This window comes from Triticum urartu, chromosome 5A, assembly GCF_056163025.1.
Source record: "Triticum urartu cultivar PI428250 chromosome 5A, HENAU_Tu73, whole genome shotgun sequence".
NCBI lineage: Eukaryota > Viridiplantae > Streptophyta > Magnoliopsida > Poales > Poaceae > Triticum > Triticum urartu.
The window spans coordinates 655,271,205-655,273,893 of NC_141877.1; the positions used below are offsets into that span (position 1 = coordinate 655,271,205).

General features: G+C 57.6%; 1 protein-coding gene across 1 annotated transcript; it reads right to left on the bottom strand.

The window, feature by feature from the left end:
* Nucleotides 1-219: 219 nt before the first annotated feature.
* On the bottom strand, nt 220-2,446 carry LOC125511415 (uncharacterized). Its single transcript, XM_048676781.2, has 3 exons — nt 2,001-2,446; nt 1,610-1,893; nt 220-564 (listed from the first exon to the last, which is right to left on the bottom strand). Exons 1-3 carry the CDS (start codon nt 2,287-2,289, stop codon nt 511-513), a joined length of 627 nt encoding a protein of 208 aa, XP_048532738.2. The 5' UTR covers nt 2,290-2,446; the 3' UTR covers nt 220-510.
* Nucleotides 2,447-2,689: the final 243 nt, after the last annotated feature.

Below are 2,689 nucleotides of genomic sequence, written 5' to 3' on the forward strand. Positions count from 1 at the left end.
TCAAGTCACTTTTACCAACTATTATCCCGTGCGTCATTACTTGACTCGCTGGCCTGAAGTTTCTACGGCAGGAAAAACGTGTTTGAAACTTCTTCCCGGCGCCCAGATTAATTTTACCAGTCCGCCAAATTTCGTTCTTTTGACAATTCACAGTTTCAGTCAGAGTGTCAGACATGGTGACGTCCAGTGATTGAAACTAAAACAGAGAGAAGAAGAAGATGATGAAAAAACAGCAATCGCATCTGCCGCACGGCTCATCCCTTTTGCAGGAGGCCGAAGCACAAATGTCCCACCATATTTACAGCTGAGCTCCACACTATGTCCACTTGGGAGAGAGGGACGTTGGTGCGGGTAACATATACACATGGCGCGTCGTGTCGATCGATCGATCAATCGGAGTGTACACAAACTACTGCTCGAGCCAAAAATTTGAGACCGGAGGAGGAAGCAGAGACCCCTGCCGTCGCCTCTCCAGAATCCATTCCCATCCGACCGGACGATGGATGGGTGTCATACGATGCATTGCTTCAGCGACTTGGGCGTGTGGGTTCCCTTTAACCTTACCTACACAATTGACAAACAACCCGAGTTAATTTACTAGTAACCCGACAAGTAACGAGACAGTAACAAAACAGTTGTAACTTTTGTTCGCTTTCACGACAGCTAACATTTGACGAAGTCGAGGAGATTCTTCCGCTACGAAGATCACGCCAAAAGAGCCATCGGTCGAGCTGTGTTTCCGACGGAAGCAAAGAAGGTTCATCAGGCGGCCACACTGCGCGACAGTGACACGCCGGGTTTTTGGTTGCGGTTGTGAGGTCATTTTTAGCCCATTGTGCATGCACAGATGGCCGCAGCGACCATCCATCCAGATATCTCTACAAGTCGGCCCGCACTGTCCAGATCAGTCGACCATGGTACCGTCCACGTGTGGCGAAACGTGTCTCAGCAGCTGCTGGACCGTGTCTCCGTCCGGTTTTCGTGCGGATTTTGAGCAGGGTTGGCGCTGTTTGAATTTGACTCTCTCCGTCCGTCCGTCCGTCCTTGGAGCACCCGGAGTCAGCTAGCTAGGAGCAACCACACTACTCACTAATCAAAATTTGATGGTACAGCTAAGCTAATGTGGTGCAGCACTGACCAGTTGGGTTAATCTATGCGCCCGGTAGCAGGCGCAAGTAGACTAATTCAGAATTTCAGGCTCCCATCCGCCCGTTGCACCAGCTGTCGTGTTGCTCGGTACAGTTGCGCCGGCTGGGGAAAGTAGTACAGTAGATTCCGCGGCGCGCCTCGGATTACACTACACACTACGCTGGCGCGTTTTGCACACAAAGTGTCAAGGTTGGATCAGCTGTCAGGCCGAAAGCGCTGGGATGAATGGATGAATTATACTACTATACACCCAAAGAAGCGCCTGGATTGTGCTGCGGAATCTTGAAAATTAAAATTCTTTCCTGCGAGCTTGCATGGCGAATTGCAAAGCTCCAGTTTATCTGAATTTTAGTTGTTTGTTTGTTTGGCGTGTGTGACGGTGGCTGCTACCGACACACTGATCATGGCGATGGTGTTTAATGCGATCGAAGATTGGCATGGAGGGGGTGAGGGGACTCACTGCTTCGATGTCGATTCTGTAGACGACGTGCAGCCGGCGCTTCTCCCGGCTACTGGCCCGGTATGCCATGGCGAGGTGCGCGGCGGCGAGCGCGAGCGACATGAGGAACATGGCCTCCACGGCGAGGAGCTGGCCCTTGCCGTGCAGCTCGAGGCCGGCGGCGCCGTCGGCCGGCACGCCGAAGACGGCGACGGCCTTGGCGAGGACGTAGAAGAGGGAGCCGACGCTGCAGGCCGCCGCCACCCACAGGTAGGCCGCGCCTCCGCCGCACGCCGTGTAGGCGCCTGCACGAAATCGGCCGAACGATTAGTAAACTCACAGAGGAACAAAATCTGGAGTCGATTCGAGATGAGGAAATTGACAGCGCGGAGGGGCAGGGCGGGGCGCTCACAGAGGATGAGGAGGGAGCGGGCGGCGGAGACGGCGGGGAGGTCGACGAGGGAGGAGCGGAAGTGGAAGCCCCTGGCCTGGTCGAGGAGGGTGTGTGCGGAGGAGGCGCGGAGGAAGTTGGAGAGGAGCGCGGGCGGGAGGAGCAGGTCGAGGAGGACGACGAGGAGCGGCGGCGCGCAGACGAGGAGCAGCGAGGCGAGCATGGAGACGAGGAAGAAGGCGGTCTTGGCCCACCGCCAGGGCCGCGCCCACAGCCCCTCCCCGTGCGGCAGCGGCAGCTTCTTCTCCATGCCGGCCGATCGGTCAGGCGCCGTGCTGCGCTAGTAGTGGCAGATCGAATCCGGCCGGGCAGCAGTCGACGGTGGATGACGGTCTGGTGGGAGTGGTGACGACGAATCGGGGCGCGGCGGGTGTGAGGGGGCAGTGGGTTCGGTTGGAGCCGAGGTTTTAAGCGGGGAGGGGGGGATGCTGGGGTCGGGGATGGATGATGGTTGTGGGAGGGTTTGACCGCGTAGCGCAGGGCCTATTCCTACTCCTACTCCACGGCAGCAGCCTCGGGCCCGGGGCGCGCCGGGAGCCGCCACGGGTGGCGACGCGTCAGCAGATGCGTCCGCGTCTCAGCGCGCCTGGAGAAGCTTCCGGTTAATTACGGGGGACGAGGGCAGGTTGCGTGATGAACGATTATCTGTC